At 36.6% G+C, this 15,715-nt stretch overlaps 2 protein-coding genes across 2 annotated transcripts in view; both read right to left on the bottom strand.

The window, feature by feature from the left end:
• Positions 1 to 1,133: 1,133 nt before the first annotated feature.
• Positions 1,134 to 8,301, bottom strand: LOC139724520 (eukaryotic translation initiation factor 6-like). Its single transcript, XM_071635653.1, has 7 exons — positions 8,144 to 8,301; positions 6,617 to 6,702; positions 6,008 to 6,183; positions 5,107 to 5,217; positions 3,757 to 3,822; positions 2,427 to 2,608; positions 1,134 to 1,149 (listed from the first exon to the last, which is right to left on the bottom strand). Exons 1-7 carry the CDS (start codon positions 8,248 to 8,250, stop codon positions 1,134 to 1,136), a joined length of 744 nt encoding a protein of 247 aa, XP_071491754.1. The 5' UTR covers positions 8,251 to 8,301.
• Positions 8,302 to 15,229: 6,928 nt separating this feature from the next.
• The window catches only part of LOC139724512 (secretagogin-like), a 102,592-nt gene continuing 102,106 nt past the window's right edge, over positions 15,230 to 15,715 (bottom strand). The window contains exon 11 of the mRNA XM_071635646.1: positions 15,230 to 15,628. Within this exon, the coding sequence (XP_071491747.1) occupies positions 15,491 to 15,628 (138 nt within the window). The 3' untranslated portion in view covers positions 15,230 to 15,490. The remainder of the gene's footprint in view (positions 15,629 to 15,715) is intronic.

Genomic DNA, 15,715 nt, shown 5'->3' with positions numbered 1-15,715 from the left:
CATAATTTTTGGAAAATAATCAAACATTCACTTAAAGTTCTCAAATTATCTAACATAGTCAAGAGAGCCCATACAGGACTACCCCGATGCAAGTGAAGGATGTTACCTAGTTTCCCTAAAAACTCCTCTCTACTGTGTGTACAACAAATGATACATCAAAGTAACAAGCAACAGATGTAAGGAAATACTGCATGACACAGTATCAAGAGACCACAACACATGAGCATTTCTGATAAACGTTGTTTTTTAAAGCCATGCAACTTTTCATAGAAGTATTTGTGCTATGAACACTGTACAGCATATTGGTATGGAAGATTGTACGTTTTGCTCTGATATAAATTTCATGGCAAAGCCGCGGTTATAACATTGCCGATCGCTGCTGCAGTAATCCTTCTCCAGCCCCTTTTGTTGCCGCACGAATGCAACAGTGTGGATGCTCTTTTGCCATTTATCTCACCTATTGCCAACAGGGGGGGGGGGGGGGGGGGGGGTGAGACGTGGTCAGCCATGCTCTTTTGCCCTTTACCATGGCATACTGCCATTTATTGATTGATTTGTGAACTTGTGCGCTTGAGCAAAAAGTTGGCAAGCCACCGACCAAGTCAGGAATGAAAACATGGCACACAAAGAATCATATCTTAAAACTGCTGACTACAGAGTGATTCCATACTCACTGCATACTAGGGAATAGGAATTAATGTGAAAGCAACAGACAGACAACAGCAATTCCTCATATATATAGCAAGGAACAAGCAGATGTCAAAGGTGCAATGACTGATCAATGACCAAGATAGCCGTTACATTCTGTGTGACACTGAAAGCCTCTCCCAAATTTCATATAATATGTTTGGGTACTGTATCAATCTGAGAGTAGATTTCTTTTTATGTATTGGCCTTTACTTTCTACTTTTGGCCTAAATTAATGCCTTCTGAAATAATACTACAATTTGATAGCCAATAAGTGACTAGTGAAGAAACTAGAACACCTACACAGTAACACACAAAATCCTTGTACAATAATCTCTTGTTTAATCCTTGGAGGACAGGGTATTCATTTCATAATTCACATCCATGATACAAATTGTACATAATTGATTTAACGACTAATCCTTTCCTTGGGAAGATCCACTCCATCAGGACTGGTTCCGTCTGTCACATGACACAGTGATAAAATGATGACATCTGTACACGGTGAATCGTCAAGTTATGTCAAGCTGGAAATATAAACAATAAAACACATACAACATCAAAAGCACATCAGCAGAGATGTCAATGCTCATATATCTAAATCACAGAGATGTTGATGAGCTTTCAGAGATGTCAATACTAGTGAGTTACATGTATATCAATAACTTGCAATACTTATTCCCAAAATAGGGAAGCCTTCATATCTTCTTGTCAGAACATATTTCACTAATCATGGAGCCTGCTGCAATGTCAGAGGGTGTCCTGGTAAATTATGGAGACTTTGACAGCTCTGTATAAACTTGGAGCAAGTTTACTGCAACACACTTTCAAGGGTGCCTCCCCTTCTCAAGCAATTACTACATTCTGCCTGAGTAATGGCCATTAATTTAGTTAATTTCAAGCAATTTATTATTTTATTCATTTATAACCTCTCTTTACCAAATAATATTTCCACTTATAATTCCCTGCTGAAACCATGGCTGGAATATGAATTCTTTAAACAAAAGTATGATGACCTTGACCTTGTTTGCCTATTATCAGCATTATGAACACGCAAATAATTTGACAGTTATTTGTACTCTTTCGAAAAGAAAACAAAAACATGGCATTACCACCGGACATTCATGGCTGAAATAATGCCATATTTGACCAACCTTCAGTGACATTTGACCTTTGGCTTTGACTATGCTGAATTTTGCCCAAAATCTAATCAGCACATCTATGCTATGTGCACCTCAAGGAACATACCTTGGTTATGAAATATGGAATTTCAGTGATCAGTTTCTAATTTATTTCAATCATGATAACAAGAGCTAGGGAGGATAGATGAACAAACAGACAGACAACCCAAAAACATAATTATTACTAGTAGCAACAAGTGGTTGCTACAACAGAGATCTAAAAGTTGACTCTCTGGGCAGAATAGATGAAAGCAGGGCCGACGCTACCTTTTTAAAAGTGAGGGGGCCAAGTTTATGGGAACAGGGATGTTGACTCATATTCTTAAGGGATCATTTTCAATAAGCCTACTTTGTGCTTCTCATGATTCCGCCACTATCATATTTGACACCATGTATTTATTTTTGTTTGTTTGTTTGTCTGTCTGTTTGTTTTTAACGCAAAGTTTGTAAATTAATTATGAAAGTGGAAAATAAATGAAATAAATGAAATGAAAATAAATGAAATGAAATGAATAAATAAATGAAATGAGGATGACATATTTCTGGTATCAGACTCACCTATCCACCAAGGCATCTCGCATTTCTGAGGCAATGGCTGATGGTTGACCCTCACCCAGCTTGAAAACTTTCTCAACGACGGAAAGTTCAGTTGTCGTGGTGTCCAATCCACAGAAGGCACACCAATCGTTGACGACCATACCACCTCCTAACACCTCACTACCACGGTTCACTGTACCAGCCTGATTCAAGGATGGAATTATGAAAAACATACTGGTTACTTTCACGGCATTATAGGGGTAATTGTGATACAGGTGACTTCCCTTATAACAAAGTCATTAGGACCGGCAGCCTTTTTCTCATTATACATATATGTATTCTAATTTTGTTAATAGGCGAGTAGTAAAGGACATAAACACTACTGATGATAATTTTGGGACATGCGTTTTTAACTTCTTGTAACAAGAATTTTGTAAAAACCATATTCCAGAGCTCAATATTAGTGGTGGTCAGGTGGTGGTTTGGGGGGGGGGGGGGGGGGGGGGGGGGGGGGGGGGGGGGGCAACTAAAAATTTATGTCTGGCCACTAAATTCCCCAAAAGGCTATTTGTTAATGACCAGATCAGACACTTAAAATAAAGATTCAAAATGGATTGTTATGTTTCTATTTATTTCAGGCCACTACACTTTTACCTTTTTTTTTTTTTTTTTTTTTTTGGGGGGGGGGGGGGGGCACCAAAACCTTACATCTGAAGATTATATGCCTTACAGTTACAGACTGATCATTTAAAGTACTTCTCGACTCGGAGTACCTGCAATACTACAAATAATGGTAATCAAAGCTTGTCATGGTAAAGGCAAGTGTTCTGCAGTTCTTCCAACTTTTGTAGAGATTGGTGTGACCATCTGCCGTCTGGATTTCTCACATGCGTTCCACTTTATATTTGGATCTCTCCTTTTGACCTCATGGCAAAAATGTCAATAACAGCTAGCCAGCCATGCTGTAGTAAATGCACCGTATCAACACAGTTGCATACACACTACTGAGCAAATCGCAAATGCATTCTGTGGTGGCATGGAGGCAAAACTGATTTGTTTTTCTACAGAAAGTAACATGGCAAGTATAAATGGGAGAGGACAAACACTGTAACCTTTGCTGCACAAACTTTCCTGGATGAAAATGGGTATTTTGCTTCCTCCCACAGTGACTTAGATGATAAAAGCACTTTATGTCTATGGGAAGAAAAACTTGAGTAGATGTATCACACATTTCTGATCACTTTTATCTGATACAAAGGCTACAGTACCCCTACAGTGTGTTCTTAATAAACCATGGCCTAAGAGCTGCTAGGTTGTACATGCCTCATTTTTTCCTGTCCACTTCACTTACCACCAAGGGAACTTGTAATAACGATGACAGCTCATCTTGATCTTCTACTTTGGTCTTTGGATGCACCTAAACATGCAAGAAACACAATAACCGCACATAACGTAATAGCAGAAATAAAATGCAGGGGTATCAACAAGTTTCTTTGGCGATACAAAGACTGCTTACAATTTTCTCACATCGGCTTACACATACCATGAACCTAATTTGTGAGCACAACTCATGAGGAAATGCTGAAATTGAAACATAATTTTTTTTTTTTTTGTAATTTCAAACCAACTGTTATCCAGAGAGAACCTCCCCCTTTAATAGTACATGTACTGGTTTCCTATTCCTACTAGTTTGAATCAGTATTTTCTACATACCTTCACAGTTCAGTAAGTTTGCTTAAATTTTGAAAAGTACCTACAATATTCACTGTAGGATAATCATCTCAAATTCCCTGCACAAATTCAACACACATTACATTTCATTGACATTTTAATGTTATTGACGAGATAAAATGTGCACCGTTCCTGTTGTAAAATTCTCTCATTCTCTTCATAAACAAAATTCCTCTGAAGTGTGCTGCATATAAGCAAAGCAACGATTATGTTCTACACATCTTGTACTAATAGTGAGCTTTAGATCTGCGACACAAACACTAAGACGATGTTAAAGGACAAGTTCACCTTCATATACATAAGGATTGAGAGAATGCAGCAATATTAGTAGAACACATCAGTGAAGTTTGAGGAAAATTGGACAATCCGTTCAAAGTTACGAATATTATAAGTACCTGCGCAGTTACTGCTGGAAGAGAAGACTACTACAGTATAAGTATATGATGTCACATGCGTACAACTATATAAGGAAAATAAAAAGAGAATTTAACAAAACTTTACTTTTTGAATGAAGTGCACAGTTCCTCGACTTGCTACTGACGTATGTTAAGGATAATATTATTCCCCCTGCCTTCTGAAAGTGAGAAGTCGAGTGTTCTTTTGTTATGGGAGAAAAATGGAAATATGTTGAATTTTCTTTATTCTTTCCTTATATCGTTGTACTCATGTGACATCACAAGCTATAGTAGTCTTTTCATCCAGCCGTGACCGAGCAGAAACTTCAAAAATTCGGAACTTTTTAACGGATTGTCCGATTTTGCTCAAACTCTCACTGTTGTGTTCTACTAATATTGCTGCATTCACTCAACCCACATGTCTATGAAGGTGAACTTGTCCTCTAAGTAGGCAAAAAATGGTGTTCTACACATGTGCGAGACAGCTGTTTCCATTGTCCAAACTGGGAGGCTGCGTTGTTTTAGCAATCGTGTCGCAGATCTAAAGCTTGCTATTTTGAAGTCTGACAACTTACAAGCCCTCCTTGGTTACTGAGAACACTGTAGCTGCCCACGAGAGCATTGTCTGCTATTGTTTGCCGGAACACTTCCACTTTGAGGACATCAGACAGGATTTCTTCTGTTTCCTGGGAAGAAATGAAACCAATCAACAAGAAGTTTTTTTCACAGACACATTGCATGAATATTCATAATTTCTCATCACATAACTATTTACTGTAAGACTATCAATGCATATGACTTTTTTTATCTAAGCCCTCAGAGATGAGTTTGTTTGAAATATTAAGATCAAGGAAGAATATTGTGTGGCGCGCCAAATCACGTGTTTGGTAGATAATTGCTGGAATCAGAGGGCTCAAAATGAGTAACTGCGGAAACTATCCACAGCTATTCCCTCTGAGCTCCATGAGAAGTAGAGAGGTAGATCTCGTCCAAGTAAGGGTGGGCTCTTTACTAATCTTATGTTTCCCAACTGGAACACACACTGTGTGCTATTTTCCAGTTAGGTACAGATGTCTGGAAACTACGTAATTGTAAATTAATGGAGGCTGCAGCAATATCGTTATCAGTAGAAAACATAAGTGGAGTTTGAGGAAAAATTTGACAATCCATTCAAAATAGACAGAGTTTTGGTGCTGCCAATTCTAAATGAGAAGACGACGACAGTTTGTGGCATCACGCATGTACAAGGATATAAATAAAATAAAAGGGGAATTCCACAAAGTTTCTGTCGCATATTTTTCTTTCTGACAAATTGTCATAAGCTATTGAAATCTTTGCATCTATTTGGCTGAGAGTAAATTTGTCAGAGAAAAAAAAAATCTCACAAAGCACTTGATGAAACGTAACCCCCCCCCCCCCAAAAAAAAAGACTCCATGAGAAAAGTCCTCATGTATTGGATCTATAGATGGACCTACCCTGTTTAAGTCAGGGTGAACCAGGGCAACGTAGTCATTGCAGGCAATGACATTTCCCAGGGCAGACAGCTTCTCTTCCACCCTCTGAATGGCAACACTATCTGGGAGTGAATTGCGCAAGTGCTGGAGCTCTTGGTCGGTGGTAGAACTTGGAACAAGCAGCCCACGTCTGTTACCTGCACACGGAATTCAGGATTTAGATCATAGGAGAGACCAAGCTCCAAGCTAGATCAATCATTGTGAAGAAATGGGATATATCATCTCAGGTGGAAATTGGATGCTGTGGAGTGACAGAAAATGAATTGTGTATAATATACACAGGTCACAGCACTTATCATATCACATCCTCGTCTCAGAAAGTGATACCAGAAATCGCCTAAACAACATCAAAGAAGTATGGCTTCCAAAGCAGGAATGAAATACCCGTATTGCAATGAAATTGTAGCAATTCAAAATAGAAACAGATGTATTTTTAAGTGGGAAAAAACAGAAACAAAAAACAACAACAACAACAAAATAACACATAATATACTGCAGAGTATGTAAACTAACAATGAAAATATACCATGAACAGAAAAGTACCAAAGTGTAATACAGTTGTACACTCACCAACAGTCAATCTGCCAACGATTCTGCACCCGGCGACAGCACAGTGCACCACAGGAATGACATCACCCAGCTCTCCTTCAAATGTGCTGTAGAACAGGAAAGTGTTTGATAATTTACAACTACACCTAATTCTCTTTTAGGTCTGAATGTTACAATTCTACAAAACTCCTAACCACCATGCAAAATGCTAGGAGGGAAAAGAAAATCAGGCAATAAGATACGGGTATAAGGAACGATGACTTTAATATTGTGGTTACTTCATAGTATTATTACCAGTACTGCTGTGTACAGTATAACGCACTGTACAGTACATTGTAACTGGATTACCTGATCCAAGGAGGAATTAAGCAGTTTTTGTATGAAGTCACTTGACAATATCAGTCAGGTGACCAAGCAATTACCCTAAAAACGGGAAATCAGGCAAGACATTTAGCTACACTGTAGACCCACCAAGGAGGTACTAGGCAAGTTCATGGACCCACAAACTCCCCCACTGCACAGGACTACCAGACTACAGAACAAACCACACTGAATACTCAGAACTCTTGATTTGCATGCATGCGTCTTACCATAACGGAAGTAGCAGATATCAACAAGTGGAATCCACATATGAATATTAAATTTACTATCATCATGCGTTCATAATCAGGTTATGTCTACTAAATTTGTAATAAGGGCACACCAGTATGCTACATTAAAATTAAATTGCTTTGTGCAGTACTCTGTATATTGAAATCTCCCACACTATCCACAGTGAATCGGGTCATGAGAAAAAAGATTTTTTGGCAAGAGTCCCTTTTGTACCCCCCCCCCCCTATAATCGGAAAAAAAAAATAAGAAGAAAATATATTTAGTCACAAAACACATTTACATCTATCTATACACGTGTATAGGTAGAAATAGTGGCAGAAATTAATAAAAACCTCGTCCTCCGTGACTGTTGCGACTGACAAGTTGGAGACGTCTCCGTTGGTGAGATATTTACTATCAATGAAAATAATTTAGGGTAGGGGAGACGAGGCACTCTTTATTAAAAAGTCTTAGTGTCTGTTTAGCCCGACCAGACGCCGTGCGAAGCGGGAGTTGTGTACAGCGACAGGGCTGTGTATAGTTAGTGTCTGTTGAGTGTTGGCTATTGTCATGGTTGGTTGTATAACTTGTGCAGTTGTAAGGCAGTAGATCTAAAATATTAAGCTAAACGCAATATAACAATAAGAATACATTTACAACATGACTAAATTTTAGTAAAATTTAACGATAGTCAATCGACCATAACGTGCGATTTTTGATGATTTTATATAAATAGCACTTCTTTTCTCCTCCTGCCAACTCAACTGGTTTATACCATAAAATCATCGGCCAAAATTTATCTAAATTGGGCAATGAAAGTCGATTATCACAAACAATTGTTACAACACACACGAAATAAAAGGCTTGGGACTACACAGTTGACATCTCTTGCAGCATGCTATTCACAGGCATGGCACGGCACGCACGGGAACTGGCGACTCGGAGTCACAAACTCACCTGTAAAAATTTTCTGAAGCTCCAACTGGCACCAAACAGTACGTGTTAGTAAGCTTGGCGAACACACCTACTTCGTTGTTACTCTCAAACTGTGTTCTTAACGCCATATTCCTTTTCCTTCTTCCTTCTTTATCTTGGAAAATCGATACGTTGTAAGTCTGGAGTTTTGTCTATGTATAGAATGTGTGGAGCAGAAACGTGTGTATATCGAATACACTAGCGTGCGTGCAAATGCGTGGAGCTAGCTGGCAAAGGAAGTATGGCCGCGAGTACAGTACCCGATTGCGTAACAGCACGGAGGACTGCGAAAATTGCTGAAGCTTGCGCAATCAGTGTGTTCCGGAGAACAAACTTGTTCTATTTTCTCTCAAAAAGACATTCTATACCCGGTTCATATTTTTTGAGAGAGGTTATCGTCTGTGACTTTGTTTGATGATGACCATTCATTCCGCATTATTCATCCTCAAATTTAATGGTTGTCCCAATCTTACGCTCTATAAATCAGCTGTAGGAAAAGGAGACTAAACACACGGTAGTAAAACGGAAGATGTTACGCAGTGCAAAATAACGGTTTATTTCAGATGAAATATGTGTGGATAACATTCTGAAGAAGATAAAATCATTGTTAAACAGGACTCATCACCCTCTAACACATCAATGCAATTTGAAGAAATATGTGGGCAATTTCAATCTATCTTATTGAGGACAAATCGCTATAGACCTATTATGAATCATTTTGCGCAGACATTCAGATTCTCTGATAGTCCAATTAAGAATGCGTTATCGTCTGCATCTCATATATGAGCCAGTTCGGAGATAGCTCATGTGCACATGGGTACAAATGACCTTTCATTTTTCTCAGTTGGTTAGGCACTTCACTCAATTCAAAGCGACATAATGCAGCAGATTGCCCAACATAGCAATTTATGGAACTCGTATTCTAGCAAAGAATGAACCTGTGTAGATGAAGTGACCAGAATGGTTGTCGATCAACACTTTGGGAAGCATCCATTTCATTGTGCTGTTTTGAATACATTAACAAACTTTTTTTCTGTTAACATTGCCAAATACCAGGCTTGCTGTCAGGTGGATCAGGGAGGTGGAATTCCACCTCCCTGGATGGATGAACTGGCAGGCACCATTTATATGGATTACACGAATAATCATAACATTACAAATGCTTAATATATCTCAGTGAAATTTAAAAACAACCTGTCTCTAGGTACAAATGACCTTTTTCTGCTCATGCTCACACTGGAACCCCGGCTGAACTGGCTTATTATAGATGTTGTCCATTACAAAGCATACACCTATATCTTGAGCATGTTTGGTCGTTTTCTCCTTCTCTCACCTTTCCGTTTCCTTGTGTCTGTTTTGTTGTATCTCTCTTCTTTCAGTCTTACATTTTCTTCTTCTCTTCATGTCTCCCATAATGAAATTATGTACATTATACCAAATTAATAATTGACGGGAAGCAGCACAAACATTCTAGTATGACATGGTGACACTCCAAAGTCAGTCTGCGGACTTGAGCGGTTGGCAATGCATTAGTCATATGTTGTGGATATTGCCCGTGTATTTGCCAAAGTGGGCTTAAAATTGTTTACTTTTCACCATTTATTTGTTGGTTGGTTATGGGCTTTGTGTGTATGTTTGTGTTTGTTTGTGTGTATGTGTGTGTGTGATGTGTGTTTACCTGCTTCTCCCTTCTCTTCCTCTTTCTTACATATAGTTACAATATAATTCTTTTATCAATTGTCTATACTCTTACTCTAAATTCTTATTTCCCTTGATATTTACCTGTTTCTACGACATGCAGTTACTTTTGTTGTTGTTGTTGTTGTTTTCGGTAACTGCATCAGGTAAGTTGATAAGCACTTCAATTGTTTACTCAGTACATCCTAAGGAAATGGCAACAAGTTCCTTACCTTACTAATGACAATGTTGATGATTATGATGATGATAATGAAAATATTACATAATGATGATAATAATAATATTGAATATTAATAATAATAATGATAATAATAATGATAATGATAATGATATTTTATGATCATTATTATCATTATTATCGTCATTCTTCTTCTTATTATTATTATTATTATTACACGTATTATTATTATTATTATTGTTATTGTTATTATTATCATTATTAGTATTATTATTATTATCATTATTTTTATTATGTATTGTTGTGTTCGCTCTTAGATTCCTAACTCATTTGGCGTATATCAAGTATTTGGCATACTGGTGATTTCTGTACATGTATTCCAAACTCATGGGGATAGAGCAAGATTGCCACCGTATCTACCCATCTGTTTTTACATCCATCTATCCGAGTCATATATCTCCCTATCTCTTTCTTTGTCTGTCTCTCTCCTTCTGCATTATATAGCAGGCACACATCCAAGCACACTGGACAGACAGCACAAGGCATGACACACCCTCACGTACACATGTCAAGACATGACATTGGTAAATGGTATAGGCCTTAAAGGGATCTTATAGTTTTGGTTGAGACCTAACTTCAGGTTTCTAACAGTTTTAGGTGAGATAATGAGAAACCTCCCAAGAAATATGAAAGATCATGTAATTCCATGAGGCATTCAATGTTTATTTGATGAAAATTGGTTTTGAAATGGCTGAGATACCCAAAACAGAGTAATGCTAATAAAAGGTGGGACCCAGCTTTTATTACGATCTCTTTATTTTACTTTGTTTTTCGATGTCTCAGCCATTCCAAAACCAATTTTCATCAAATAAACTTTGAACTTGTCTTAGAATGGTGTGCTCTGCACTATTTCATAAGTGGTTTCTTGGTATCTCGCAAAAAGTTAAAAGCCCAATCCTCGCCTCCAATACTGTACTGTCCCTTTAAGTGTCTGTTCCCTTTCGTCTCGATTCAATCGTTACTATTATCATACATTATAGTATACAAAAATGAATATATGTACATTTTATGTGTATATATATATATATATATATATATATATATATATGTGTGTGTGTGTGTGTGGCAGCATTGGACTGAACCAAAGCATGGCGAGGCGGTGCAAGGATAGTTGAATATAATATATATATATATATATATATATATATATATATAGAGAGAGAGAGAGAGAGAGAGAGAGAGAGAGAGAGATAGAGAGAGAGAGAGAGAGATGATAATGTCACAATAGAGGAATGCATTAAATGCCAATTGCCTTGATTTTAATTCAAAATCCGAATTTTCGGGGCCCTCCACCTTCGTCTGGATATTAACACCTCACTGTGAAAATTCATTAGCACTTTCATCCCTGACGAAGGGGGAGGTCCCCGAAAATTCGGATTTTAAATTAAAATCAAGGCAATTAAAATTTAATGCATTCCTCTATTGTGACATTATTATTGCTATTCCTAGTACTGCCAATACGCGAAGCAATTACAATATATATATATATATATATATATAAATAATTTTATTATGTTACTCTTACTTATATGTATATACATATATATATATATATATATATATATATATATATATATATATACATATATATTCATATGTATAAGATGAAAAGAAGGTATTGTAAAGCACTTTGAATATAGCATTCAACAACTTTTGATGCTGGTTGCACCAAATTTTCAACGCGTTACGAGTCTTGTTCAGGGTTTCGGAGCGCTGAAACTTTGGTGCTACATACCATTTCAAGTTGTTGGACGCTAATAATGCATTGCAATCTTTTCTTTTCGTATTTTGGAGTCCAAAAGGGCCTAAGCTTTTGCCCAGCAGAATATTAATTCGTCGGAGGAAAAATGACCAAAATGGGTCGCTTTGCCTCTGACGAAGATTCTGGTATGTTTTGTTTTAAACGATGATTTATTTCCTTCCTCTTACCATACATTCACAATTTACAAAATGGTTACACTGCAGAAAACAAAAATAAGGTTATCGAGACAGACTATACTCAGGGTAAACACTTCATTCTTTTACTCAATTCATTGTTTGACTCAATTATCGAAGCAGAAATGTAGGATTGAAAGCTCAGGCCCCTTTTGACTATATTTTACTCTTTTGGGTCGTCCATATTGGATAAACAGTTTCAGCAGCTTTTGTTGTTGTTTTACTTGCTATTTTTCGTATTTTGTGTGCTGGAACCAAAACGTGGACTAAAACCCTCATTATGATTATATATATATATATATATATATATATATATATATATATATATGATGTGATAAAAAACCTAAAATGGCAATAGATCTAAATTATAATTATAGCTGTTTATAATATTGGATAAGCAGTTTCAGCAGCTTTTGTTGTTGTTTTACTTGCTATTTTTCGTATTTTGTGTGCTGGAACCAAAACGTGGACTAAAAACCTCATTATGATTATATATATATATATATATATATATATATATATATATATATATATATGTTGCTTGTTTGTTTATCGAGTCAGGCAACTACCTTTTGAGGGTATTACTCGACTTTCATCATCTTTTTCGATGTTTAACTCCCTAAATTCGTCTCACGCCCCCAATTATTCAATTCCAAGCACAGACAAACAAGCATGACCGTTTGCAATTTTGATGCACAAATTAATATTTGTTTGTTATCTTAGACGTCTTTTAATTTTTTTTCGACACCAACGTAACAATCTAAAACACTGCACAATTATCACTCTGCTAACAGCTACACAGCACAGTCGAAGATTTTCATGTGATGTTTTGTATATGATATCTGACATCTATATCCAGTGTTCATTATATTATACACATCCATATACTTATAGAACAGTAAAGTCTTGTCACAATCAAGATACAAGTTTAAAGGCGATTACATTGTACTTTCACCTTGTCTATGCCTTAGCATAGGATAACATCCTGCCTCCGTGTGGACACTGTTGTGTATCAATCCACTTTTCCCGTCCGAAATTATTTAGTTTCATGTTTTCTGTCTACCTTCTTCTTTGCTGTTTATAATCGATTCTTAAAATAAATCACCAAGTCTTTGACTTTTGTACAAAACTGCGATGAAATTGAATGAAAATTATACAGCCAGAGTAATCATATCCATATCGTATGCTTATAATTACTCACTGATTCTATGTCATGTATAAACAGAAGTAAGTAAGCAAGATATTATTTAGATTCTTCTCTTTTTTTTTTGAGAAATAAAGGATACTTCGCAATGTTAATATCGCTATTGTAATGTTATAAAAACAATCAGAGCAGTGAAACGCTTCCCTGCGGCAATGTTAATGACACAAATGAAAGTGGTAACACGTATAAAATGTAATTTTCACAGAAAGATACTGGATTCATAACACATCAGTATTGAAGGCCGCATTTCGTATACATTTTTTTTTTGTAGTTTAATACAAATCTATCATAATGATCTATCTAATCCGAACAATGACAAGAATGTAATGTCAATTAATGTATCTTTTCTCAAGAAGTAGTATTAATACAATAATGACGAAATTCGAATGGCTTGCCACATATACAAGACGAAATTATGCACAAATTGCAAAGCAGAACAAACTCCCCTGCGTTGATACGAAACAAAAGTGAATGTCATGAGCCTGTTTTACACGTCTTGGTAATAATAGCAAATGATACAAAGACTCTGGAATGTTTTCGGAATGACTGACTGACATAATTCATGGTACACATGCAGGGTAGACTAAAATCACGACTGAGACATATATAATGAAAAAGGCGATTGTTCTCATGCAGTGCTGATTTCCTTCTCAACGTACAAAAATTGTCAAAGAAATGATAGCCTCAAAGACAGTCTTTTGCGTAACAATATTTTACATACTAGGCACCATGATATTATTAATAAGAAAACTCGATCTCTTCTTTGGAGTATTATAACACACATGTGCCAAGTGTGGGTTGTTGGTGATAAACGACTAGGAACCATGGGTTTAGAAAACGCACAGGATTGAAATCTTTACGACTAATTTTTCTTTTCTATGTAGGATTTGGTTCATCATGTACGAGTACATTTTATCTCACATACCTACCACCTACCGTTTCTGTAGTCTGTTTACTGGGAATTTCTTCGTTTCAATTCTGTAGCCTTCCTTCAAAACTAACTAAGACATAGACGGTTGATCATTGGTAAAGAGAATTCCCAATTTCACAAGAACATTGTACGAAAAAAGTGAAATGAAGGCAATAAATTTAATGCTTACATTGTACAAATGATTATTGTTACACTGCAATAATGTTATTTTCGATATGGAAAATAAATGAAATGAACGAAAAATTATGTTTAATCTGAGAAATCTAAAGAACAGAATGAATCAAATGCAATTATTCCTATCAAAGATTGTACAGACCATATCTATAAACATTTTGTTTTGGAAATCGATTTATGTATAAGAGTAAATCATCGTCATTTATCACCATATCTTGATCAGACTTGTTGCAAGCGAAAATGGAGACAAGATGAACATTGAACTGTCTCTATTAAATGGAAAAAAGACGAAGATGTAATGAATTTACGACAATTCATCAAAAGTCACGTCATTATCAAAATGACAAAAGACCGATATTTCTAAGCACTTGAACGCTTTGTCACAAAACTAGACCTTGTGTAAAATCCTGTATGCAGCTTTTCAAATACTGTAACTGGAATACTTTTTATGTTTATCCTTTTTTTTTAAAGTACAATAATTGTTGCTCAGAATTTTATCAACTTCATGCTGTGTTAAATTATCGTTACAGGTAATACCTTCGGCAAGGTTCCGCGGATACTGAACAAAGTCACGTGGCGCATAATACAGATGGATAGTTTTGTCCACCTCCCTGGTTTATGGTTCTAATTTGCCGTGGTAATGCTCAGCGACGCACAGAATGACTTATATTTACATGATTGATCCCATCAGAGACAAGCCAGCCACACACACACACATAGTAGTCGGTACATGTACAGCTGATACGAATGTTAGGCCAAAACATTATTGAATTTCACATAAAATGTGACTATCTCACTTAGAGAAGGAAAGAAAAAGGAAACTAAGAAAGAGCTACAGGGTAACTTAATTTACGACGTGTAAAAGAAAAGCGTGGTCCATTCTTTTTTTTTTTTTTTTTTGTCTGAAGATGAACGAAACTTTATCCGAGTTCATCATATGCCATTGTCCTGTAATGACGATCCATGCTTACATTCTGTTCCACGACAAAGGGGCATGATGATTTTCGATATTGATTTAACTTAAACAGGTCTTGGGAGGTCAGGACGTGCGTTAGGGGAGAAAAAGACAAACCTAAAAGAGGATAAATTCCAGAGTAATAATCATGAAAGAAATAAGGGATCTTTGGATATCTACTCGCTGAGGCTATTCTAAAGTCCCTTGTAGACGCCAAGACACATTGCCAGTTCTTCCATGTCTATCTTGCCGTCGCCATCTTTGTCAAAGAACGTCAAGATTGATCGCTTGGTGTTCTCCAGCTGTTGCATATCCATGTGGGCGTCACTCTGCTGACATTAATGATCAAGAATGAGATAAGGGTCATAATGGTAATTGTGGTATTCTTTAAATACACTCAGCAAAATAAATGAATGAAC

The sequence above is a fragment of the Diadema antillarum genome, unplaced genomic scaffold, assembly GCF_040938485.1.
Source record: "Diadema antillarum isolate AM-2024a unplaced genomic scaffold, OU_Dant_1.0 scf00000218, whole genome shotgun sequence".
Taxonomy (NCBI): domain Eukaryota; kingdom Metazoa; phylum Echinodermata; class Echinoidea; order Diadematoida; family Diadematidae; genus Diadema; species Diadema antillarum.
The sequence above is the reverse complement of the archived record's forward strand: the minus strand, read 5'-3'. Positions and strand labels throughout refer to the sequence as shown.